A 25,223-nucleotide genomic window follows, 5' to 3' on the forward strand; every position below is an offset into this window, starting at 1 on the left:
ATGTGTACCACATTATAATTGTAATTAATATATATTTTATATTGCTTAGCCACATAAGATTGTTTTCAAATAATAGTTATATTATTCATTGTTATGCAATTGTAATGTATATCATTGAAAATTTTAATTCTACAAAATGAAAATTTTATCATGTACCAAAAGTTTTCTTTATTGTTAAAATAATTTTTGGATCTATTTTTCGAATATTGCATAAACAGTGTAGTGTATACACATTTGAATATCTATGCATGTGTTCATATATATTTTAATATTATTGAATATTATGGTAGAGATTTCTAAATCATATACACACTAACAAATATTTTAATAGTTCTTTCTAGTGTATATTAGGCAGTCATATTCTTGGAAACTTCTAGGGCATAGAAATTGTGACTTGCAAGTTGGGTTCGACAATAGAATCATCGAAGAACTAAAAATATTGTTGATTATACTTCTACATATGATTTGATTAACTAACATGTTCATCCAGACTCACATGGTTTGATTTGATGCAAATGAGATGTCTTACATGTTTACCGAATTAAAAATTATGCATTTGTTTAAACATTAAAAATCTAGTTATCATAATTTTCATTATGATATTAAAACATCCATCATAAAGAGAGACTAGTGTATTTGAACTCAACTCCGCCAGTGAGACTGATTTGCCTATGCATGGTACAACTTATTAGTATGTGACGTGAACTTATGTTTTGACATATAGTGCTTACTAGTATAAGTTCAGTTGGGGCCTTTCCCTATTGGGGCCCGGGGCGGTCGCCCTTTTTGCCCGGCTTATGGGCCGGCTCTGGTGGGGATCGACCGAGGAACAAGGGAGGTCGGACTCGAAACTAATAGTTTTCTAGAGGGGAGGGCATTTGCTTTGTAATATCGAGCTGAAAGAGGGGAGGGCATTTGCTTTGCGCATATTCGTCCGTTAGAAATCCTAGAAGTATTTTTTTTACTATGGACACCTTTGTTTGGTTGGTTTCTAGGGCGCTATTGTTTAGGTCTCGTGTTCGATACCGGCCCTCCTTGGTTCCATCTTCGAGCTTCTAGATACAATGGGATCATTATTTATTTCTTTGCAAGAAGGGATTATATTATTTTGGCTAGCTAAATAATTCGATATCTCTTCCCTTCCTCCTACTCATGAAAAGAACAATGTTTATGCTTTCACTCAATCCATCATTCAATCTTTTCCCTTAGACAAAGGATGGATTTTATTGAACAATATTTTGTTACGCAAGGAATCATATATGCAATATAGGTATATGATGCACCCCACTAGGCTAGTAGGTATATTTTCTCGCCCTTCTCCTTCATCTATGTCATCATCCAAACAATCTTAATTATGCTTTTGGGAGTGCATGTGCATTCACCGCTACATGAATACATCCATGGGTCATATGTTTCTACTGCAACACTTGTTTACTTTCAGCTTTGTGTTGCTTAAGTGTGTGTAAGCAAACCAAATTATTGAAAAAAGGTTTTCTCCCCGCTTTATATACAGAGGAACAACCGAGGCATACATCCAACTTACAACCGAAAGAAAAAAGTAATGGCAAATATACAAGAATCAAAGGAACAACTAATGTGTTCCGAATGCACCAAGAACAAGCTTCGAGCATCGAAACCCTCAGTGAACTTCAGATCTGCCCTTGTTGCAACGAATTCAATGACGCAACTCATCGTCTGTGGAGACCACTCCGTCTAGTCCCATGAGGCCACCACTGCGGACTCGCCATCCCCCTCCTAAGAAGGCCCCCTTCCCTTTGGCTCTTGGGAGGACATGGTATTTACCAAAGGTGGTGAGGTTGTTAGGGGTTAGACTTTGTGAGATGTGGTCGCCATGCTTGTCGTCCTCTAGCTGGCAACTAGCTGGCATGCCCACGTGTGCTCATGGGTGAGTTGCTTTACCAGACGATGGCATAGCGTCCTCTAATCTAGGACGACCGAGCAGGAACACCAGTAAAAAAACCTATTTTTCATTTCTTGTGGTGTTTAATTATGTACAACCAGTTCTTTGCATTGGTTTTCTTTGGTCTTTTCTATTCTTTTTTTCATGAAACATTTTTAAAAAATGTTAACCATTTTTTCTATTCGTCGTGGATAACGTTTATAAAATACATGAAACATTTTTCATATACATCTAAAATATTTTTTCATGTACATGTTGAGCATTTCCTAAATATGTGATTAATTTTATTTAAATATATGTTTAGATCGCGCAACACACAATCCAGCACTGCAGCACACTTCTCTTATCATCTCAGCGGGCGGGCGCCGGTGCTGCAGAGGTTGATGAGGTCCAGGAGGGTGGAGTAGAGCACCTCCAGGGAATATATATGTGAACTATTAACTTGGAAATAAGGAAGCATGGCGATAATCCTTAAATGTATCATCATATGTACTCCCTGCACTGAACACAACATTTCGACAAATTAAAGGACAAAATATCGCACATAGGTCCTTCCTAAATTGTCATGCTGAAACTCGCCATAAGCAGCAGCATAATGTCTTGGAGCAGAATAGTTATCAGTAGCATATGGATAAGTCTTGTTTGAATCAATTATTGGTGCACCGGCCAGTAGTAGCAACATAAAAATTTGCACACAAGACCACACACATCATTGGATTTGGAGAGGCCACTGCTCCATCATCTTTATTGTGGACGTCAGCTCTTGTCATGGTTGACATTCCATCCAGACAACAACTGTCAGAGGAGGCGGTCTAGGTACTCGTCGACGGTGGTGTACTTCACGTCAGGGTACAGCTCAGTGGCCTCGACACCAAAGGACGGCTCGATGTCGAAGTTGGCTTGGTCGCCCCTCACAAAGACGGAGAGTGAGTGGGACATGTAGAAATTTTAGGATGGCTAATATTGTATTGTATTGATCTGACCGGTGTATGAGGTATATATAGAGGTACAATGGAGGGAGAGAGACTTGGAGTAGAGGACAAGCTAAACCTATCATATCCCTATCTCTTATCTCTATCTTAAACATAAATATACTTCTAACATTCCCCCTCAGTTTTAGCGAGAGTAAAGCGGACGATTACGATTGAATTTGAAGTCTTGTTCTTTTGTCATCTTCTCCGCTGCGCCATCATCAACTGCGTCTCTGATGGGTTGGCAGTTAGGGCGGTGACCGCATCCCCTTCTAGTGCCTTCCTGCCTTCTCCTCTATTCCCTCCTGCAGTCACGGCGGGAGTGTCGTGGACGCAAGTGACGAGGCGGACGCTGTTGACTGGAGTTGTTGCCGATGAGTTATTGTAGACGTAGCCATTAATGTCGAAATAGCCGACCATGGTGATGTAGCCATGGTCGAGGTAGTCGTGGTCGTCGTGGATGATGAAGCCGCACAAAGCCGGAGGCGTAAAAAAAGTGCTATGACGGAGCTGCAGACATGGACGATGCACCTTGCGGATGTCAGAGGGTGCCGTCGGCGATGAGTCCACCAATTTTGCCAAGATCGGAGGAAGCTCATCGAGGACACATCGATTTTGCCAGAACCATGTGGCTGTGTAGGGTCGTCACTGTTGTGACGCCGCGTCTATGCAGTCGTGCCGTCGTGGATGACGCGGTCGATGCCGTCGTCGTGACGCGGCCATTGCCGTCGTCGAGGTCGCGCCTTGCAGAAAAGTCTGTCAGAGAACGTTAGGTGTCCATCTTGTGGATGAGGCGGCGGCGGTGCGTTGACGAAGATGTTGATGAAGACCACGGTGATGAAGACCTTAGTGATGAAGTGCCGGCGATGACGTTGCAGCAGCGTGTCGGCGATGATGCGTCATTTGAAAGCGTCCCTCCATGACGACGAAGTGTCGACGCCCTGTCATGCCAAAGAAGTATGTTGCCCGTAACCTGGCACAGTCGTACAGCTCAATGCAGGGATTCAACTCGATGAAGAATATCTGGTGCAGATCATGGTGATGTCATCGTGCTCGGTGCAGGTACAGATCGGCGGCGTAGGTTGACGCAGGAGGTGATGTAGCTCGATGGCTTGGTACAGATGCAGATCGGTCGATGTAGATGATGGTGCCGCGGGCGTCGTAGTTGGCTAGCAGAAAACTGCTCTCCCGTGATCACAGACGTGTGTCGTCCGTGCGCTGGAGACCAGTTGGAGCTGCAGCGAAGAGATTGCATCTGGCCGACGACCCAATGCAGTAATTAGCATCGATGGAATAACCTGCATGCAAACATGTAATCTTCTGATCTTCTTGGGTCCACGTCCATTGTTGCCTGTGTCAAACGAGATATGTATGAGGAGATAGATAAGATAGACAACCGCATGGGTAGTTTAAATTCTGTATTTGGTTGTAACTATACTTTTTATCTCCTATACTTCTTCTCCCTCAGTATCTCCAACAGATTTGTACGCGTATCAGGGACTCGCAATCCCCTATATAACACGTACCACGTCCCCCTCGAAGGGTAAGACGTTTCCGCATCGCACATGGTATACAGAGCCTCCTCTTCCAATCTCATCTAGCCTAGCTCATCGCCATTAGTGCCCTAGCCATGTCTTCCTTCGGCTCCTCCCACCCAAACCTCAACCAACAGGTCATGGAGAAGCTTACCCGCACGAACTATGTTCTGTGGCGCGCCCAGATCGTGCCGCAGCTGCGGGGCGCCGGTGTCTTTGGCTATGCCGACGGCACCAAACCGGAGCCGGCCCGACTCCTCGTCACCAAGGACAAAGACGGGAAGGAGTCCTCGACGCCCAACCCTCTCCACCCAATTTGGGTACAGGAGGACCAGCAGGTACTTGGTTATCTGCTCAACAATCTGTCCAAAGAGGTCCTTGTGCAGGTGACCGCGATCACCACGTCGCCAGCGCTCTGGGCTGCTCTGGCGGGCATATTTTTGTCACAGTCTCTCAGCCGGGTGAACAACATCCGCACGGCCCTCATCAACGCGCAGAAGGGGAACCAGTCCGTCGCCACCTACTTCGCCCACATGCGCGGCCTCGCGGACGAACTCTCCGCGGCCAGCAAGCCTCTCCAAGATGACGAGCTTGTCTCCTACATCCTCCATGGGCTGGACATGGACTACCAGCCCCTGGTGTCCGCCCTCGACGCCTGCATCGTGCCCGTCTCCCTCGACGAGCTCTTCTCCATGATGAGCAACTTCGACCAGTGCGTGGCGCTCTTCCAGTCCTCGGGCGGCTTCAAGTCGCCGGCCAACGCCGCTCTTCGTGGCCGCGGCGGCGGCTCCTCTCATCAGCGCGGTTCACCTCGCAACAGGGGCAAGGCCTCGGGCGGGGGACACGGCAACAGCAACTCCAGCACTCGCGGCGGCGGCAGGCGGCCCTCTTCTGGCAACAACAGGGTCCGTCGCGGTGGCTCCACCAGGTCACGGCCAGATGCACCTCGCTACCAGATCTGTGGTAAGCTCGGGCATACGGCCAAAGACTGCTGGTATCGCTACGACGACGACGGCGACTCCTCCCAAGACGAGGACAACTTCCTGCTGCTGTGGATGGCTCCTATGGGATCGACACCAACTGGTACGTCGACAGTGGCGCCACCAACCACATCACCAATGAACTTAAAAAGGTGACAATGAAGGAAAAGTATCGTGGCAAGGATCAAATCCACACAGCTAATGGTGAAGGTATGAGGATTAACCACATTGGTCACTCAATTTTTCATACCCCCCTAGAAAAATTCATCTTAAGAAAATCTTGCATGTTCCTAGTGCCAATAAAAGCCTTCTTTCTGTTCATAGAATTGCTCTTGATAATCACATTTTTCTTGAATTTCATCCATATTTCTTTTTGATTAAGGATCAGGACACGAAGAGAATTCTCTATCGAGGTAGATGTGTTCGAGGGCTTTACCCGTTGATTCCGGAGCGCACAAGATTCAATAAACAGGCTTTTGGTGTTGTCAAACTCTCGTCAACACGATGGCACGATCGTTTAGGACATGCTTCTTTTGCTTTAGTTGAAAAACTTCTTAGGAAAAATAAGCTCCCATATGTTGGTGAGCGCAATGTTGAAATTATTTGTGATTCTTGTCAGCGAGCTAAAAGTCATCAGCTCCCCTATCCAATTTCTACTAGTGTGTCTACCCAACCATTACAATTGATTTTCTCTGATGTTTGAGGACCGGCCCCTAGCTCTGTTGGTCGGCACACTTACTACGTAAGCTTTATTGATGACTATAGCAAGTTTTCATGGATCTATCTCCTTAAGAAAAGATCCGACGTTTTCCAAGTGTTTAAAAACTTTCAAGCACTTGTTGAGCGTAAATTTGATTCCAAAATCATTGTTGTCCAATCCGATTGGGAAGGGGAATACGAGAAGTTGAACTCCTTCTTCCAAACCCTTGGCATCTCACACCATGTGTCATGCCCCCACGCTCACCAACAAAACGGCTCAGCTGAGCGCAAACACCGTCACATTGTTGAAGTTGGTCTTGCTCTTTTAGCTCATGCGTCCATGCCATTAAAGTTTTGGGACGAAGCGATTCTTACTGCTGTTCACATTATCAACATGCTCCCTAGTCGTGTCATAAATAATGAAACTCCAGTAGAACGCCTTCTTCATGTCAAACCTGACTATTCCACTCTTCGTGTGTTTGGGTGTGCGTGATGGCCTAACCTACGCCCATACAACAAATGCAAGCTTATGTTTTGATCAATCCAGTGTGCTTTCCTTGGATACAGCGCCCAACACAAAGGCGTAAAGTGTCTTGACATCTCCACTGGTCGAGTCTATATATCACGCGATGTGGTTTCTGATGAGACAAAATTCCCTTTTTCTGGTCTTCATCCAAACACTGGTGCTGTACTTCAACAAGAAATTCTCTTGCTTCCTCCAAGTCTCTCTGGTTATGATCAAGGGGGTGTTGATAATTGTTGTGATCATATGTTGGCTAACCCTAACCCTCTTGCGCATGAGACACCTGATGATGTTACAGGAGCACCACACTATGGAAACAGAGAAGAAAATGGCGAAGAAATCAACCCAAACGGTGAAGAAATACATTCAGATGCCCTTCATCACATGTGTCGTGGCGAGGGGAGCAAATCCCCCTCGGGATCGGAGCTGCAGATGCCCAGGCAATCGCCTCTGGGATCCGTGCCAACGACCAGCCGCACGCCCGCGTCAGACGCGCCAGGCGCGGTCGGTCGCGTGGGCTCCAGTAGCCCACTGCATGACGCGCGGCCCCCTCCGACAGGGCGAGACGCGCCCTCCAGCCCGCACCGGTCTCCCGCTGCCACGCGGCAGCGTGACAGTGGCCTGGACCGCACGCGCTTCGCAGACCAGCCGGTTTGCTACAAGCGGCGTGGCCTCACACGCCAGGCGGATGCGGGGTCGGCTCCTGATTCAGGCGGCCCCACGCAATCACGTGCTCATGATGAGCCGGTCGGCGCCCCTGGATCGTCTGCGGCCCCTGCGGCGTCTTCCTCACCACCGCCTCGGGCCACAGCCACAGAAAATCCCGTGCATCCAGAATCGACAGTGGCGGGCGAATCTTCCTTGAGTTCTGCTGCTGATCTGGCTCCTATGGGATCCTCTGTGGCTGCAGATCCTGCTGGTTCACCAAAACGCCGCACAAGACTACAACAAGGTTTGATTCAACCAAAAAATTACAAAGACATAATCAAATATGGTCTAGTTTGTTCCACAGGTGAACCAGGTGAGCCCAACACAATTGAAGAGGCTCTCAGTGATGACAAGTGGAAAAAGGCAATGGTAGAAGAATATAAGGCACTTGAAAGAAATAAAACGTGGCACTTGGTTCCCCCCAAGCAAGGTAAAAACCTCATTGACTGCAAGTGGGTATTCAGAATTAAGAGAAAGTCTGATGGAACCATTGATCGCTATAAGGCTAGACTAGTTGCCAAAGGCTTCAAGCAACGGTATGGCATAGACTACGAGGATACTTTTAGTCCAGTTGTGAAAGCTGCTACCATTCGTCTCGTACTGTCTATTGCTGTTTCCAGGGGATGGAGCCTTCGACAATTAGATGTACAGAACGCGTTTCTTCACGGTGTTCTGGAAGAGGTACTGTACGTGAGACAACCTCCTGGGTTTGAAAGCAAACATACACCTTCCTATGTGTGCAAGCTAGATAAAGCATTATATGGACTGAAACAAGCTCCAAGGGCATGGTATTCCCGTCTCAGTAAAAAGATGCAGACACTTGGCTTTGTTCCTTCCAAATCTGACACCTCCTTGTTCATTTATAACAAGTTCAACACCTCCATGTTTGTTCTCATATATGTTGATGATATTATTGTCACGAGCTCATCTAATGAGGCAATATCAGGACTCTTGAAGGATTTAGGTGCTGAATTTGCTCTCAAGGATCTAGGAGAATTGCATTACTTCCTAGGAATTGAGGTGAAGCAGCACAAGGATGTGCTACATCTTTCTCAAGAAAAATATGCCACAGATTTGGTAAGGAAGGCAGGTTTGCAAGGTTGTAAACCTACACCCACTCCTCTCTCTAGTACAGAAAAATTATCTCTTATAGAGGGAACACTTTTGGGTCCAGAGGATAGTACAAAATACAGAAGTCTTGTAGGTGCACTTCAGTACTTAACATTGACCAGGCCAGACATTTCCTTTGCTGTCAACAAAGTATGTCAGTTCCTACATGCACCCACCACAGTTCACTTGACTGCAGCTAAGCGCATTGTCAAATATGTCAAGTATACTTTGAATGTTGGTCTAAACTTCAGCAAGTCGCCCTCTACTCTTGTCAGTGCCTTTTCTGATTCAGATTGGGCAGGATGTTTGGATGACAGACGCTCCACTGGTGGCTTTGCAGTATTTTTTGGACCCAACCTTATATCATGGTGTGCCAAAAAAACAAGCCACAGTGTCCAGGTCGAGCACTGAAGCAGAATACAAAGCCTTGGCCAATGCAACAACAGAAATTATCTGGGTACAGTCAATCTTGAAGGAGTTAGGTGTGAAAAGCTCTCAAGCTCCATGTTTATGGTGTGATAATCTTGGTGCCACCTATCTGTCTGCAAACCCAGTATTTCATGCTAGAACAAAGCACATTGAAATATATTTCCATTTTGTCAGAGAAAGAGTTGCTAATAAACTCTTGGACATTCGTTTCATTCATTCACGGGATCAAGTGGCAGATGGGTTTACAAAAGCTTTGCCTACAAGGAGTTTTGAAGATTTCAAGCATAATCTCAACTTGATGAAGTTGTGATTAAGGGAGGGTGTCAAACGAGATATGTATGAGGAGATAGATAAGATAGACAACCGCATGGGTAGTTTAAATTCTGTATTTGGTTGTAACTATACTTCTTATCTCCTATACTTCTTCTCCCTCAAGTCATGTATCTCCAACAGATTTATACGCGTATCAGGGACTCGCAATCCCCTGTATAACACGTACCACGTCCCCTCAAAGGGTAAGATGTTTCCGCATCGCACAGCCTGCCCCGGTCGAAGTCGACGTGCGGCTGGGCTGGAAGGAGCCCTGTGCCGCGCGCGGCGTCGCCTCATTGAAACCGGCTGCTCCAGCGCCTGGTCTCGGCGCGTGGCTGCTCTGGAAACACACCGTCGTACCCACATTGAGCCGTCAAGAAGCTCCGTGATTCTGGCCTGCTCGACGACGCTCGCACCTCGCAGGATCGGATCGAGGAAGACTCGGGCGGTCGAACGGCTCGTGGCTGCTTGTACAGTTTGGCGATGCATCGTCCAAGTGGAGGTAGGTTGGCGGTGCAGCCACCGCACCGATCTGCTGGATTTTCTTCACCAGATGGGATCAATCTAATAAGAATTTATTTGGCTAATGGAAAGAAATCAACCTAATATAATTTGGTCTACCAAAAATTCGAAATTTGAAGAATTGATTCTAAACTAATCTAAAGAACCAATCTAATCTTTGATCGGATCGGGTGCCGCGCCCCCAGTCTACATAAATCCCACGTCTAAGAGCTAAATAAGTCTAGACGTGAGGGGGGTGTTGAAGTATATTGCCCGCCTCTCTCCATCAGTTCGGATTTTTGGAGCAATTGGCTGGAGCATGAATTCAATATGGTATCCGAACCAAAAGAAATATATTGCCCACCTCCCTCCATCAGTTCAGATTTTTGGATGAGTTAGCTGAAGCATGAATTCAATAGGACATCGTCATGTTGAGATGGTATGCCGCCTCTGCGTGGTCACACATGTCAACAAATTAAGAGTGGTCAGAGATGCAACAGTTGTAGCTACGTACATTCTCAAAGCACAATGATGGATGTACCCTACCCTTGATCAACTTGAGGAGATCCGCCTCTGGGATGCGAGCGATCTGGAAAGTCCTTCCCGCTTTTTTCTCCCAAAGTGCGATGAGCTCGTTGTGGGACACGATGTTCACCGGCGGCCTCATGTACATGATCTTGTTCAGGGTCCTCGTATCGTCGATTGCTCTCACCGTATAGGCAGCTATGTCCTCTTCCACCACAAACACCCCTGCGTGCGTCCATCGATACAGATCAACACAGGATAGCGTGGATTTACAGTGGCACGAAAAAGGACATGATGCGTGCTTACATACCATTTGCATCTCCATCGCCTAGGACAGTGGTCTTGTCAGACGGAGGACCAGTGCCAACAGCCGTAACATCGCCGATGCTCACAAGGTAGGTTTCGGCGAACCCGTTCCAGCAGACATATGTATGAGGTATACCCTCCGCCTCGATCAGACGGCGAAGGCTGATTTTACCAGCGTAAAGTGTGGTCGCTGGATCCACGGGGTGAACCCGCTCTGGGTCAGAGCCGAACTCAGACGACAGGAACCTCTGTGCAGCAACGATTCAGCGATTGATTTGCATCCATCGTTCGATCAACAAAGAAGACAAAATGATAATCTCACTGACCTTGATGACATTGCCGGCCTCCTTGATGGCCATGACAATCCTCGTCTGCTCGTCGAGCTGAGGGGTCCCCACGGCCGAGATCACGACATCTGCACCCTTGATGGCATTTACGAGGCTCCCGTGGTCAAATAAACCTCCCTGCTCACCAGACAGAAAAAAAATATATCAGAATCCACACAGAAAACTGTGAAAAACTAAAGAGTAGATGAAAGAAAGGCAGACAACACCAAATGATATTAATCTTATACCTTGATGAGAGCGACACCGGAATCAATGAAGCTCTTGCACAAATTACCGGCTGGCTCGGCCTACGAACCAGCTTCTGGTCCCTCGGATTCAAGTTAAGTGAAGTTCTAGATTTATACTAGGTTCCAAGTTTACATGAAAATATATCAATGTCTTGTACAGTTAATTGGTTTCATTAGATTCTTTTATGTTTATACTATGTACATATATTTAAGGTTGGACGTCTTACAACATAATTTATGAACTTGATATAACTTAAAAGAACTTTCACAAAATAAGGTTTGACTCAAAACAAACATAGAACTTTGGTAAATTCGGAATATTGGGGGGGGGGGAGGGGGGGGGGGGGTTGCAATTGCCTTGGTTTCTCGTGCTTATTCAATATTAATTAATTACATATGTTGTTGATCATCTGGTGCACCAAGAATCCAAAGAAAAACCAGCATGTGGGATATTACTGGATTCCCACACGCACCGAGTTCTCACTCTTTGTTGACCCGAGTCTTGAAGGGGTATTGAAACAACAGGCGCGTGAGAGTTGGTTGATATAGATGCATGTACGTAAGAGATGTATAAAAGGTGCTTTGACGTGACGTGACTTAATTTGAAACTTTCAACGGGTGAAAAATATGTATATTCGGATTTAGTCAAATTAGTTTAATCCAATCGCGGCGAGTGAACGCACATATGATCCATTCGTGCGTGTCCAAATTATGTGCCGCCCTGTGCTTCTTAATTTAGTGTTAATCACCATACATTATGTTTGAAAGAGAACACTAGTAATTAAAAGAAGACTTAGTCAATGTTTGATTTTCTCCGTGTTAATTTACTTGGCTACATACGTCTTTTTAGAGAAAAGGCACATGCCGAGCCCGAGAAAAGGCTCGAACCTCGCTCGGCTTCAGAAATGCTCCAATTTGGTCAAACTAGTTAAAAATCCAATCGCGGTGGCAGAGCATACGTACGTATGATCGAGACACGTACAAATGATCGCATTTCGTCGTTGTTGCTCGTAGCCGCTTGTTTTTTAGTTTAGTGTTAACCACCACTTTTGTACATTATTTGTGAAAGCAGACGCTATTTAATTAATACATGACCTAATCAATGTGCAGGCGTTGTCATATTGCTACCTACCACGGAATTTGTTTTTCTAAATAATCTATTGTCCTGCGACCATGACCACATTCCAATTTCCTTATCTGACAAATATCTACGATCAACCTACACACAAACAAGTATCCCTAACTATGTATTGCACTGCGAATAGCTCGAACCATAATTAATGGGTGGCCAAACGGGATCACAGACAAGATATAGCTAAAACGATTAGAGAAGCCGGGTGATTAGAAGAGATATTAGCAGCAGGAGGATGGATAATTTCTCACGGAAGGGGGAACCAGGGCCCGGTTGGTCACATCGACGCTCCGCCACTGCCTACGAACCAGCTTCTACTCCCTCGGATTCAAATTAAATGAAGTTCTAGATTTATGCTCAATTCCAAGTTTATAGGAAAGTATTTCAACGTGTAGAACACTTCGTTAGTTTCATTAGATTCTTTATAAACATATGTTTATAGGGAATGTCTAGAGCACATCTAGATGTGCCCTACTTATTGCACATCTAAGTGAGTGAATCAATTATGAAGAGGAAAAGAAAAAAGAAAAAAAAATATCCACACGAATCTCAACGTAAGATTAATGATGTAGGACTTAGATGTGCAATACTTATGGCACATCTAGATGTGCTTTAGCAAAACTGATGTTTATACTACCATGTCTATTTTTAATATTGGAGGTCTTACCATATTTTTCGTGAACTTGATTAAACTTAAACCGGTTTGTCTTAAATCAAACATATAACTTAACTTAATTTGGAATAGAAAGGGTGGTGGGATGGGGGTGGGGTGCAATCGCCTAAGATTAATTTCTTGAGCTAATTCAATATTATTTACATAGCCGTTGATTTTTTAAAAGGCATAGCCATTGATTTTTCAAAGGTATAGCCGTTAATCAATCTGATGCACCAATAATCCAAAGAAAAATAAACATGTATGCTGTCACTGGATTCCCACAGGCACCGAGTTCTCACTCTTTATTGACCGGAGTCTTGAAGGGGTGTTGAAAAAACAGACGTGTGGGAGTTGGTTCATGTCGATTTACGTACATGAGAGATGTGTTAAAGAAGGTTTGACATGATGTGACTTAATTTGAAACTTTCCACCAGAGAAAAAATATATTCAGATTTGGTCAAATTAGATTAATCCATTAGCAGTGGGTGAACACATGATTCATTCGTGCGCGTACAAATGATTGCATTTTGTCACTGTCATAACTCCATGCTTCTTAGTTAAGTGTTAGTCACCACATGTGTCTACACTTTCCCTTCTTCTTCCTCCATGGGCGCTGATCACCGTGTAGCTTTGGTGGTGCTACTGCTTTGCCTTTGCATGTTGTCATGCAGAGTACACGCAGGATCATCTCACAAGGTGATTAATTACTTATAATGCTTGATCTGAGTTTGTATATACCCGTATATGTAGATCTCACGTAGGCAAAGCTTGTCGGGAGAGCTTGAGCCGGCGTCGGATTGACACCGGTGGCAGCTAACCCCAATATACGTCAGCGCTTCGGCCTCTTGGTTGATTGGAAAAAATATATTTTGTACCAAAAAATTGCATTATAAGTAAAAATTATTAGTAGTTCAATGTAAATATGTAAGCATGCCCGTCAAATTAACTATCGGCTGGCTCGGCCTAGCTACGTTTGAAATAGCTTCTAAATGCAATGGGTGGATGGGATTCGATTAATTCCGCGCACTAAGTCAATGCATTGTTTAAAAATGTCGTTAATCAACCTGGCGCACCAAGAACCCGGAAAAAATGGACATGTATGATATTACTGGATTCACACACCATGCATCAATCCATCCTCCATCGTTCCTTTGAGATTCATGCCCTGTTTTTGTGGCAAAGTTTATCTTGTTTCAAAATATTACATGATGTTCCATTGAGTTTTTTTTCTTGTTTAAAAATATTATATGATGTTTAGTTGAGGTTTTTTCTTGTTTCAGAGTGTATCATAATATTTCATTGTGTAGTAGAAAATCCACTCCACTCTTATTTGTTGGTATATATGAAAATGTTATGCTACACTTTCAAAGAAGAAGAAAATACCTGATGAAACTCTATGAAACAAAACAAATTTCTGTCGCAAATTAGAAAATGTTCCACAAATTTAAATCAGCAACGGACATGACAAAAATATGATTTCTCGGCGCGGGAGCTCCATCAAGCTTGACCGGCGCGAGCGTGTCTTGAAAAGGTATGGAAACAAACATGTGGAAGTTGGTTGATGTAGATGCACGCATGTGGTATAAAAGGTGCTTGACGTGATGTGACTGAAGCTTTCAACTGGAGAAAATATATTTGGATTTGAACAGGTCTGGAACTTCTCCATCACTGATATGTCTGAACTGGGCATGTAAACTTCAAACATTATAAATAAGTTCAAGTTCAGGAATGATCGGTGAAAAACAATTGTAGAGGTAGTCGTTCAACACGATTTTGTGTGTGTGTGTGAGAGAGAGAGGACCATGTCTAAATTATTGCTTCTTACTTTAGCGTTAACCACCACATGCCAATTAGTAAAGAGATGACTTAATCAATGCTTACCTTACCTCTGTTTATTGACTTGGCTACGCATGTCCCGATCAATAGTAGGCCAGGGGTGCTTTCGCTTTGGTTTCAGAAAACTCACGTAAAAGATTAGGTGGTGGTTTATAATTCTTGAATGGAAATTGTTGAGAAGGCTCGTTTGCTTCGAGAAAGGGAATAAAAGAGGTGATGGTTGGAACAGAGGACTAGTTCTAACGCGCAGCATGTATCCACTATAAATTCGTACTCGAGTACCCATCACATTACACATTACATCTCAGAACCAAGCGAGCAATGGCAAAGGGGTTCTTCTCTTCTTCCTCCTCGCGCGCCCATCACCGTGTAGCATGGGTGCTGCTTTGCCTTTGCATGATGCTATGCAGAGTGCACGGAGGATCATCATCTCGCAAGGTATGTAATTAATCAAGCAAGCAAGTTTCCTTAGTTCAATTAGTTAACCCACCTTCCTTTGCACGCACTCATGCGTCTATATATGTTTAGGTCTACATAGTTTACCTAGGCGACGTGAAGCATGGGCACCCGGACCACGTCGTGGCTTCGCACCATGACATGCTCACCACTCTTCTCGGAAGCAAGGAGGAATCTATGGCCTCCGTGGTGTACAACTACAAGCACGGCTTCTCAGGCTTCGCCGCCATGCTTACGCCGGAGCAAGCAGAGCGACTTGCAGGTCGGGACTCGTCGTCCAGTTAACATCTCAGATCAGTTTTGCCTTGCATGACAAATTTTTGATGTCATTCATGTGTGATGCATGCAGAGTTTCCGGAGGTAATCAGCGTCGAACCAAGCAGAAGGCACAAGGCGAGCACCACGCGGAGCTGGGACTTTCTTGGGCTCAACTACCAGATGTCTGGCAGTGCGGTTCCCCATGGAACCAACTACGGAGAGGATGTGATCATCGGAGTGATTGACAGCGGTTAGTATTTAGTATTGATAATTTCATGTCAGTCTCAGCCAATCACTCCCATTTCATTTTTTACTTTTTGCCAATACGCTCCCGTTTTAATTTGGCACCATGTTTTTCTTACACAAACCGATTAATCAGGGATCTGGCCGGAGTCACGAAGCTTTAGCGACCAAGGGTACCCACCGATACCGTCAAGGTGGAAAGGGATGTGCCAACTAGGGCCAGACTGGGACAAGAACAACTGCAGCCGCAAGATTATCGGCGCACGGTTCTACAGCGCAGGACTTCCCGACGAGGTCCTCAAGACGGACTCGCTCTCACCTCGTGACTATGGCGGGCACGGCACGCATTGTGCATCCACCGCGGCGGGCTCGGCCGTGCAGGCGGCCAGCTTCAACGGCCTCGCCAAGGGGGTTGCACGGGGAGGCGCACCACACGCTCGCATAGCGGTCTACAAGACCTTATGGGGCGCCCAAGGCATTGGCTATACGTCGGACTTTCTTGCTGCCATCGATGATGCAATCCACGATGGTGTGGACGTGCTATCGTTGTCCGTCGGATTCCCGGACGAGAACTCGTTCGGCGCCCTGCATGCGGTTCAGAAGGGGATCACCGTGGTGTACGCGGCCGGGAACGACGGACCTAGGCCGCAGACCCTTGAGAACACTTCACCGTGGGTCATCACCGTGGCAGCGAGCAAGGTTGATCGGTCATTTCCGACGGCGATCACACTAGGAAACAACCAGCATATACTGGTAAGTATACGCGTATGACTGAGAAAAGCTCCGAAAAAAAAATCATAGTTTGAAATGTTCCGGTGTGTATATATTCCTATTCCTGAGCAAACTCTGCCTGGCTATTCCTTTTTGTAGGGTCAGTCCCTCAACTACCACGTGGTGAACTCATCGGCCGGGAGCAGCCGTTTCACAGGCCTTGTGTCAGACGAGTAAGTAAATCAAGTTACCCGTTAGTTTTTTAATATCTATAGGGCAATTCTGACGCAGACTTCATTTTTCTTTCTGTATGTAGATGTACCATAGCATCTCTTAATGCCACTGCCAAGGACGTGAAAGGGAAAATCCTGCTCTGTTCTCCCTTGCCAGATGATCCATTGGCGATCGCCCCAGGGATCACTTTCAACAACGCGTTACAATATGTCCGGAATGGCGGGGGATCTGGACTTATTTTCGCTCAATATACAACAGACCTTTTAGGTGTTTGCCAAGGCATAGCCTGCGTCATCGTGGACCTTGACACTGGTAAGAAGATCAAAAAATACATCCTTGGCACAAGGTACGTACGTAGGCGCACCCAATTTCATCACATTTAATTTGTTGCAGCTAGCTGCATTGAGTCTATCCCTTCTGATTAATAGACATTTTCATTTGTAACTAAGCAGCTCTCCCATGGCAAAGATCGAACTGGCACGCACCGTTATCGGGAAAGAGATATCCGCACCAAAAGTGGCCTCCTTCTCCTCTAGAGGTCCATCACCTGATTACCCCGAAATTATCAAGGTACATACAATACAAACGTGGCAACAGTGGACTATAGCGAGCCATTACCAAGCCTATCATCAGCACATCCTTGTATCAGCTTTTGTCTCACACTGTCTTCCTTCTTCAATAGCCTGACATAGCTGCACCGGGAGCCAACATCTTGGCAGCAGTGGGAAATTCCTACGTATTTATGTCTGGAACGTCAATGGCAACCCCACACGTAGCTGGCATCGTCGCACTGTTGAAAGCTCAGCACCCAGATTGGTCTCCTGCGGCGATTAAATCAGCCATCATAACCTCCGGTAAGCGGACTGCAGCTAGCCATTGCCTTGAGATCATCCGATTCCTAGTTCACCAGTTCGTGACTTTTTTACCTTTGTTTTGTTGTTTCTGCCTGGTGATAAAGCCCATGTAACCGACGAGCGTGGCATGCCGATACTGGCAGAAGGGCTGCCTCGAAAAATCGCTGACCCATTCGACTACGGCGGCGGGAACATCAATCCTGGCGGCGCGGCCGATCCCGGTCTGGTCTATGACATCGATCCCCGCGACTACAACAAATTCTTCGGGTGCACCATCATCAGGAGGGCAAACGTGAGTTGTGATGCGACAACGTTACCGGCATATCACCTGAACCTGCCCTCCATCGCGATCCCTGAGCTGAGGCATCCAATCACCGTGTGGAGGACAGTGACAAACGTCGGCGAGGTCAACTCCGTGTACCACGCAGAAGTCCAAAGCCCAGCTGGAGTCAAGATGGAGATTGAGCCGCCGGTGCTCGTGTTCAACGCCATGAACAAAGTTCATACGTTTAAGGTGAAATTCTCGCCTATGTGGAAGCTGCAAGGGGACTACACCTTCGGCAGCATTACGTGGCATAAGGAACAGAAGGCTGTGAGGATTCCTGTTGCAGCCCGAATTACAATTCAGGACTTTTATGCAGATGTTGCATAAATAACTCGAGGTGCAACTTAAGTACACGAAATTCTGCTCTTGATTTGTACTATAATGAATAACAACAGTAAATGGATATAAATTCTTTATAAAGGTTGTCTCGGGGCCACTTTTGATACTCACTTAGCCTAGAAAGACATTTATCTTGTCGGAAGGCATTACTTACGATACTTAACCACTGTCCGTCATAGTGGGAGTAACTTAGCTAGTAACATAGCGTGGCCCGAGATAAGTGTGCTTATGTGCCATGTAGTTAATGAGAAAAGAGGTGTTTTAAGTAAACATCATATGTTACGTCACATAGCACTTCCTAAAATAAAAATAGTGTACAAGCTAATAAACACAACCACTTATGACACTATCTCTATGTTAGTCCCAACTATGAAAGTAGTAACATAAACTAGTGTAAGTTACTCTCCCTTTATGACTAGCCTAAAAAGTGAACCGGATAGAGTGTTGACAAGAACAAATTAACCATGCATATGATTACTAGTCAGAAGATTATAACATTTAACTCTTTAATTATCCTTAATTTTCACGGGTATCTGGTTTGTTTAATACTAGATTCGAGATCTTTTTAACAAAAACTCATTTTAAATTTTCTTGATCGAAAGATATCGGTGGTCGACCAACCTGTAATGTAAAGTTTAGTTTCACTTCTATCAGTTGGCTCGGCTTACTTCCGGACTAGCTTCTATTAGATGGAATGGGTTTCGATTAATTCCACGCATTAATTTGATATGTATCACTTACAAGTGCCTTATGATATCATTGGGTTCCCTCATGAGTCGACTTCTCACTCTTTGTTGTTGTAGTACATGGCACAGTAGTAACATAATCTAGTCTGATGTGTAGATCGAGTGCCTGTCAGCTGGATGCGTGCCCGAGACTATAGTCGATGTGGCCAATACTTTGAAAGTTTCAACCATAGAATCAAAATATTCAGAGTTGGTCCCATTTGGTCAAACTAGTTTAATCCAATCGCGGTGGGAGAGTTATGTACGTATGATCTAGTCACATCCAAATGATTGCATTTCCTCGTTGTTGCTCGTAGCCGCCTGTTTCTTAGTTCAGTGTTAGCCTCCTACATTATTTGTGAAAGCAGTCGTTTTTTATTTAATAGAAGATCTAATGCATGCTTAATTATCCCTGTCTTATAAAACTGGCTTTGGAGTGGTCAGGAGTGGCCCTATGGGGGTGGGGCAGACACGGCATGCATCTGTTATAAACTAGATGATACCCCGTACGTTGCTGCAGAATCGGTTGCAATATATTTTAATGAGATTTTATTAGGTGGAATATAAATATTTAGATAAATAACACATGAACCAAAATTAAAAATACATATAACTTATTGTATTTGATTATGTGTAGTTGTAAAATATATATTGAATATAATTAGAATAATAAAATAAAAATCTTTTCCCATGCATGGTTGCATGTGGTGGTGGGTCTTTTCCCATGTATGGTTGCTTGTTGAGGTGGACCTTATCTCATCCATAATTGTATGGTGATATGGCATGCTTGCATGTTGAGATAAATAAGTTAGTGGGGTTGAATCTTTTAAATATATAGGGTTCATGCTCCGCTACCACCATCACATTACACATTACATCTCACGTTCAAACAAGCAATGGCAATGGAGTTCCTCTCTTCTTCCTTCTCGTGCCCTCATCACCATGTAGCTTCAGTGATGCTACTGTTGCTTTTCCTGTGCATGTTTTCATGCAGAGTACATGGAGGATCATCTCTCGGTTTTGCTTTGCACGACCATTTCTGATGCCATTGGTGATCATGTGCAGAGTTTCCTGAGGTCATCAGTGTCCAGAGGAGCAAAAGGTACAGGGCGACCACCACACGGAGCTGGGACATTCTTGGGCTCAATTATCAGATACCTGGAACAGCTGGCAGTGGGTTAGAACCACTGTCTAGCTTTGTACGTACCTACTCCCTCTATCCGCGAATAAGTGTACTTCTAGCTTTTGTCATAAATCAAAATTCTAAAATGGGAGTACATTTTAGAGGACTGGGAGATAACTATAATATTGATATAATGATCCAGTAAGACTAAGAACTACTCCCTCCGACACATAATATAAGAGCGATTTTGACACTAGTGTTGTGTCAAAAACATTCTTATATTATGAGACGGAGGGAGTAATTGTATCCTAGTCAGACCGAGCCGGTCACTCCCATTTTAACTTGACACCATTTCTTTCTTGTACAAACCGACTAATCAGGGATCGGGCTGGAGTCATGAAGCTTTAACGATGGGAGGAACGGGCCAATACCATCACGGTGGAAAGGAAAGTGCCAACTCGGGCCATACTGGGGCAGCAACAAGTGCATCACAAGATCATCGACATCGGTTCTACATCGCCTAGGTGTCTGGCAAGGACCTCAAGACGGACTCACTCTTGTCTCATGACCACAATGGCCATGGTAGGCATTGTTTGTAAGCCGCGGCGGGCTCGGCCGTTTAGGCTTCCAGCTTCCACGGCCTCCCCAAGGGGGGTGCACGGGGAGAGGTGCCACGCACTCGCATAGTGGTCTACAAGATCTTATGGAGCGCTAGAACCCTCCAGCGATACGTCATTTGTGTTCGCTGCCATCAATCATGTGATCCACGATGGTGTCGACGTACCTCGTCTGTCGGATGAGTACTCATTCGGCACCCAACATGCGGTTTAGAAAGGGATGGCGTGGTGTATCTGGGCGGGAACGACGGACCTAGGCCGCAGAGCCTTGAGAACAGTTCACCATGGATCATCACGTTTATCAGCGGGCAAGATGGACCGATCGTCCCTACAACGAGTACATTGGAAAACAAACAACATATAATGGTATGTAACTATGGAGCTAGCTAATCGGATAAGAAACTACCGACACCGCTTTTTGGCTTACATGATAACGTCCAAAAAACATATATCTAAGAAACAAGTTATTATCATGTGTTGCACCTGCATTGGGAAACATCAAACCGAGAAACATTTGCAAAACGATATTTAAAACCAGGTGGGGCCTGAGTAACTTGCATTTAAACTAGCTAAAAATACAGAAAACAGCAATACGATAAAAAAATAGGTCGTTACCATGTATTTCACCTGCCCATCATGAGCAGATGCGCGCGTTTGCTCCACTGTCAATTGCCGTCTGTCCCAGGTGGTTACGGGTGCATTTATTTGTCGCCTACTGCGAGCTGGATTGGCAGCTCACCTACAACGCGCAATACATGGGTCAGGCCCATAGTAGCGACAACTCGCCAATAGTATTTTGTCTAACGACGCTCGCATACAGTTGCTTCTCTTTCTTATTCATTGTATTGTTTAGTTTGTTTTTCTGTATTCTTTTAGCTAAAATATAAGAATGTTCATATTGTACTTAAAAATATGTGAACACTTTTTAAAATACACTAACATATTTGAAATAGGGAGCGAGTGTGGACATGTTCAGGTATGGCCAGATGGTGTCTGCCTTGTCAGTATGTATTATGATGTATATCTGCAGGAAAATGAATCGCATGTTTATACTTGAGACGGCCGCTCCAATCTGAATGACACAGTTGACGGTGGATTTCCAACAGTAGGTACCTACCGGTTCTGGTAAATTTACTTATTTGCTCCCACATGTCTGTTTCAGTAAAACACACGGGTTACTTTAAAACTTTTACGGCCACTGATGCTACTTTGGTTTTTCTTTTCCTGCAAACCCAGGTGCTGCCGCCTGCTGTTTCTGAACTGATGTTTACATTACAACTGCTCGATTGGATATATTTTTAATCAAGAAAATGAGAAGTAATAGGTTTTCCATGGCCGTGGATGGTGACTGCAGGCAAATAATTCGCACAACAAAGTGAGTAGTCAGTTTTCCATGTCATGGTACGTAGCAATATGACAAATATATGCCTACACCATTGATTACGAGTGCAGTCTCAAAAGATGCAAATAGTTATAGACCGAGCCCACCCATAGTTTTTGCATGAGACATGCGCGATGTTACATAGTTACGTGGAACTAATGTTTACATTCCGACTGGTCGAAAGATTTGTCAATCAAGGAAATCAAGAGTAACTCTTTTTTATTTGTCGTACGTGGATGGTGACATGCCAACAAGTAGTTATCAAACCAAAGTGACTAGTCGTGTAATATATGCATCCCCCCCCCCCCCCCCCCGAGTTTCCTTGCAAAATAACCACCCCAAATTGTCTGGTCGCATGCATGTGATTGGTGTAGATGAAAAGAGAAAGGAAGAGAAAAGAAATAAGTTAGTGGGCCTTATCCTATGTGGCGGACTGTCTGGACATCCCATATCATTCCCACATATTGATTTGATATTGGAATTTGTGGACTGCCCCGACACACCCAAAAAAATTGGGGGTTGCAGTTGGGTGGATATTTTTTCTTCTCTCTTCTGTCCGGGTAATGATCGGGCCGTCTGCCTGGGCGTTTGGGGAGGATATGAGGGCTCGGGTTATAGATGCTCTTACCCGCGCATGATAGGTACCATCTTTTGACTGGCTGGAAAAGGCACTAAAAGATAGGTCTCCCTAAATCGCGGTATGAGGGGAGACTGACTGGAAAAGGCACTCTTGGAAGAGACTCAATAATATGCAGGGACGGATATTCTTGGTCTCAAGCACACTACACAGTTCTACAGAACTCTACCTTGGTGACCCCGTATGTCGATGAACACAAGAACAGTCTGCGCTCCAAACACCCGGAGCAGTGCGATGACTGGATTACATATGAACACATCAGGACTTTCAGCAGTTGGTTGGAAACACGTCTCAGAGGTGACAACACTGTTTGTGATGAGTTGTACTTGTTGTCCAGCGGACCGTCTTTGACTGTATTGACTTACAAAGGATACGAGATAAATGGCAATACATTTCACACGATCGCCCAAGATCAAAAGAGCACCAACCAAAACAGCGGTATCCGCTTTGATGCAGCAACCGAGAGCGGAAAGGACACATATTATGGTTACATAGTGGACATATGGGAACTTGACTATGGACCTGATTTTAAGGTCCCTTTATTTAAGTGCAAATGGGTCAATCTGTTAGGCGGCGGGGTATAGGTAGACCCACAATACGGAATGACAATAGTGGATCTGAAAAATCTTGGGTACACTGACGAACCGTTCGTCCTAGCCAATGATGTGGCACAGGTTATCTATGTGAAGGACATGTCTACCAAACCGAGAAAAAGAAAAGATAAGGAAGTGAATACATCATACGATGAGCCAAAGCGCCACATAGTTCTTTCAGAAAAAAGGGACATCCTGGGAGTGGACGGCAAGACAGACATGTCTGAAGATTATGAAAAGTTTCATGAAATTCCTCCCTACAATGTCAAGGCTGACCCAAGCATCCTGATAAACAATGAAGATTATCCATGGTTACGGCGCAATAAGCAAATGACACAAGCGAAGAAAAAGTGAAGACTTTCTCCCGCAACTATTATGATGATACCATGCCAACTTTGTAACACACGAACATGCTACCATTGTCCGTTTTGTACATGCACATGCTATGTGGGTGAAATAATGATACCATGCCAACTTTCAACTTTTTCGGAGTTCATTTGAAATGCTTTCATGTCTTATGGTTCGGCCCTCGTAATACCATGACCATTAGTCCCTGGCCCATGCCAACTTTCAACTTTCAACTTTCTAAAACTAATGGCACTAACAGAAAGTTTATAATTTTGCTCCTCGCCCCTGGCCCATGACCATTAGTCCCGGTTTGTGCCACAAACCGGGACTAAAGGGTTGGTCCTCGTTGCGGGCAGAGTTTAGTCCCACCTCGCCAACCGAAGGGGGCTCACACCGGTTTATAAGCCCTTCCCTCTCTGCGTTGTTGAGCTCCTCTCAAAGTGAAAATAGATGCCGTAATAGAGAAAAGTTTAACCTAAATTCATAGTGAATTTCTCTGAAATTCATAGAAATTTACTAGGAATTTAGGTTGAATTTTCTCTATAAGCGCATCTATTCATATTTTTTAGTAAGTTAATCACAAACTTGTGATTCAAACAATTTTCAAAGAATTCAAATTTTAACTATTCAAATTTGAAAACTAATGGCATTAACAGAAAGTTTATAATTCTTTTAAAACTAATGGCACTAACAGAAAGTTTATAATTTTGCTAACCTAAAAGCAAACAGAATTAAAAATTAAAGCAAAAAACAAAAGAAAATAAATAATGCAAACAACAAATCAAAAAAACAGGAAAAACCTATTTTTATAGTAAAGTTAATCACAAAATAAAATAAATAAAGCAACAAAGAAAACAAAAAAACTAAAAAGTGTTTTCAAATTTGAAAACTAATGGCACTAACAGAAAGTTTATAATTTTTCTAAAACTAAAAGCAAAAAGAATAAAAAAATAAAGCAAAAAACAAAAGAAAATAAATAATGCAGAAAACAAAACAAAAAACTGGAAAAAATAGCAACAATAAGTATTTTGTTGTAAGTAGAAACAAAATAAAATAAATAAAGCAACAGAAAGTTTATAATTTTTCTGACCTAAAAGCAAAAAAGAATTAAAAAATAAAGCAAAAAACAAAAGAAAATAAATAATACAGAAAACAAAACAAAAAAACTGGAAAAAAATAAAAATAGCAACAATAAGTATTTTGTTGTAAGTAGAAACAAAATAAAATAAATAAAGCAACAAAGAAAACAGAAAAAACAAAAAGTGTTTTTTGAAAACTAATGGCACTAACAGAAAGTTTATATTTTTTTAAAACTAAAAGCAAAAAAGAATTATAAAATAAAGCAAAAAACAAAAGAAAAAATAAATAATGCAGAAAACAAAACAAAAAAACTGGAAAAAAATTAAATATAGCAACAATAAGTATTTTGTTGTAAGTAGAAACAAAAAAACAAAAAATCAAAAAAAGTGCCACCTACTGGGCACCCACGGCCTGAATACGACTACAAACCCTATCATGGGCCAGGATTTAGGCCCGAGGGAGGCCCAGTAGGCCCACGGGCACACATTGCACGGTTAGGCCCGAAAGCCTGCTTTAGAGAGGAGCTCAAGAGGGAAGGCACACCGCACCTTATAAACAGGTGCGGCTCCCTCTCAACTAGCA

The 25,223-nt window shown here is 44.1% G+C and overlaps 2 protein-coding genes across 2 annotated transcripts; one reads left to right on the forward strand and one right to left on the reverse strand.

The window, feature by feature from the left end:
• Window positions 1–2,719: 2,719 nt before the first annotated feature.
• LOC123063770 (phenylcoumaran benzylic ether reductase POP1-like) lies at window positions 2,720–11,538 on the reverse strand. The gene is made up of 7 exons (XM_044487686.1): window positions 11,533–11,538; window positions 11,095–11,154; window positions 10,847–10,984; window positions 10,525–10,768; window positions 10,236–10,439; window positions 10,114–10,139; window positions 2,720–2,860 (listed from the first exon to the last, which is right to left on the reverse strand). The coding sequence occupies exons 1-7, from the start codon at window positions 11,536–11,538 to the stop codon at window positions 2,720–2,722; spliced, it is 819 nt and encodes a 272-aa protein (XP_044343621.1).
• A 3,435-nt stretch (window positions 11,539–14,973) lies between these two features.
• LOC123057399 (subtilisin-like protease SBT3.9) lies at window positions 14,974–18,207 on the forward strand. The gene is made up of 9 exons (XM_044480394.1): window positions 14,974–15,155; window positions 15,246–15,435; window positions 15,523–15,681; window positions 15,811–16,427; window positions 16,545–16,618; window positions 16,702–16,965; window positions 17,072–17,189; window positions 17,302–17,473; window positions 17,578–18,207. The coding sequence occupies exons 1-9, from the start codon at window positions 15,039–15,041 to the stop codon at window positions 18,123–18,125; spliced, it is 2,259 nt and encodes a 752-aa protein (XP_044336329.1). The 5' UTR covers window positions 14,974–15,038; the 3' UTR covers window positions 18,126–18,207.
• Window positions 18,208–25,223: the final 7,016 nt, after the last annotated feature.

The sequence above is a fragment of the Triticum aestivum genome, chromosome 3A, assembly GCF_018294505.1.
Source record: "Triticum aestivum cultivar Chinese Spring chromosome 3A, IWGSC CS RefSeq v2.1, whole genome shotgun sequence".
In the NCBI taxonomy this organism is placed as follows: Eukaryota; Viridiplantae; Streptophyta; class Magnoliopsida; order Poales; family Poaceae; genus Triticum; species Triticum aestivum.